Consider the following 1,854-nt stretch of genomic DNA (forward strand, 5'->3'; position numbering starts at 1 on the left):
GATAACCAACTAAAACAATTAACATACAAAATAAAAAAATAAAAAAAATGTTAAGTTAGACAAAGTGGCAGGCGGACGGTACTAGCGCGGTCGTAGCGCGGTTCGAGCGCGTCCGCGCTAGTGAAACAGTGTACTTGGCCATATGCGCGGTCACTAGCGCGGCAACTAGCGTGGGCACGCTACTGGGAGGAATACTGAGGCAGAATGACTGGCCATATGCGCGGCCACTAGCGCGGGCGCGCTACTGGGGCTCAAAATTTTTCCACTTTTTTACCTGTTCCTTCCACGTCTGATGGACTTATCACTCGCCCAAGCTCACCTGCATTGGTTAGTACTTACCAAAATCAACATTAACAAATACTAACTATACTAAAGTCACTACGCATTGGGTTGCCTCCAAACCAGCGCCTTAGTTAATGTCGTGGCACGATAGTTACAACAAGTCAATGGGTTTCCTCTGATGCAGCGCCTGAATTAACGTCGAGGCACGACGCAGATGAGCGCATTTAAGGCTTGCTCGACCTCTGAGGTTCAGTCAGATGGATCACTGACACTTCCTTGGGTTCATCCATACCCACATATGGTTTCAATCTTTGCCCGTTGACTCTAAATGTATGGGAATCTTTTTCTGAGGCAATCTCTATGTCACCTGAAGGGAGCACTTCGACCACCCGAAATGGTTCAGACCATCGTGACTTGAGTTTACCCGAAAATAGCCTTAATCTTGAGTTATAAAGCAACACCATGTCTCTGGGATTGAAATTTCGCTCAACAATGTTCTTGTCGTGCAACTTCTTTATTCTCTCCTTGTACAACCTCGTGCTCTCGAAAGCAAGAAATCGGAACTCGTCTAGCTCATGCAGTTCTGTGACTTTATTTGTTCCCGCAGCCTCAATGTCCAGATTTAGCTGTTTCATTGCCCACCAAGCTCTATGTTCTAGTTCCACTGGCAAGTGACAGGCCTTCCCGAACACCAACTTGTATGGTGACATACCAATTGGTGTTTTGAAAGCGGTTCTGTAGGCCCAGTGTGCATCATCTAACTTTTTCGCCCAATCTGTTCTTGTGGCGTTCACAGTCTTAGTCAGCACACTCTTTATCTCTCTATTCGACACTTCGACTTGTCCACTGGTCTGAGGATGATATGGGGTTGCCACCTTGTGGCGTACATCGTACTTTGCTAGCAATTTCTCGAAGGCTCGATAGCAGAAGTGAGTGCCTCCATCACTGATAATAGCTCTCGGGGTCCCGAAACGGGTGAATATATTCTTCTTGAAAAACCCCACCACCACTCTTGCATCATTGGTGGGGAGTGCTGCAGCTTCCACCCATTTGGACACATAATCTACAGCAACAAGTATGTACTTATTGCCAAAGGAGCTGACGAAGGGGCCCATGAAGTCTATCCCCCATACATCGAACACTTCAACCTCTTGAATTGGGTTCATGGGTATCTCATGGCGACGGGAAATGTTCCCGGTTTGCTGACATTCATTACAGCCCTTCACCCATTGATGTGCATCCTTAAACACTGTTGGCCAGTAGAACCCGGCTTCTAGCACTTTTGCTGCCGTCCTGACTACTCCAAAATGTCCGCCATATGCCGATGCATGACATGCCTGCAAAATAGAGGATTGTTCTATCTCGGGGACACACCTCCAGATCATATTCTCAACACATATTCTAAATAGATAAGGTTCATCCTAGTAATACATGCGGCAGTCACGATAAAACTTTTTCTTTTGCACAGAGGAAAGATCATAGGGAACTATACCGCTTGCCAGGTAATTTGCAAAGTCTGCATACCATGGCACTTCCTCAAGGCTTGTGGCGAGTAGCTGCTCGTCTGGAAAA

General features: G+C 46.6%; 1 protein-coding gene across 1 annotated transcript; it reads right to left on the bottom strand.

Moving 5' to 3' along the window:
- Nucleotides 1–506: 506 nt before the first annotated feature.
- On the bottom strand, nucleotides 507–917 carry LOC109214184. Its single transcript, XM_019378076.1, has one exon. The coding sequence runs from the start codon at nucleotides 915–917 to the stop codon at nucleotides 507–509; it is 411 nt and encodes a 136-aa protein (XP_019233621.1).
- Between the last annotated feature and the right edge of the window lie 937 nt (nucleotides 918–1,854).

Source organism: Nicotiana attenuata, unplaced genomic scaffold (assembly GCF_001879085.1).
Source record: "Nicotiana attenuata strain UT unplaced genomic scaffold, NIATTr2, whole genome shotgun sequence".
Lineage (NCBI taxonomy): Eukaryota > Viridiplantae > Streptophyta > Magnoliopsida > Solanales > Solanaceae > Nicotiana > Nicotiana attenuata.

Coding starts and splice junctions, on each gene's coding strand:
- LOC109214184 (XM_019378076.1), bottom strand. CDS start 917: ATGAAACAGCTAAATCTGGACATTGAGGCTGCGGGAACAAATAAAGTC.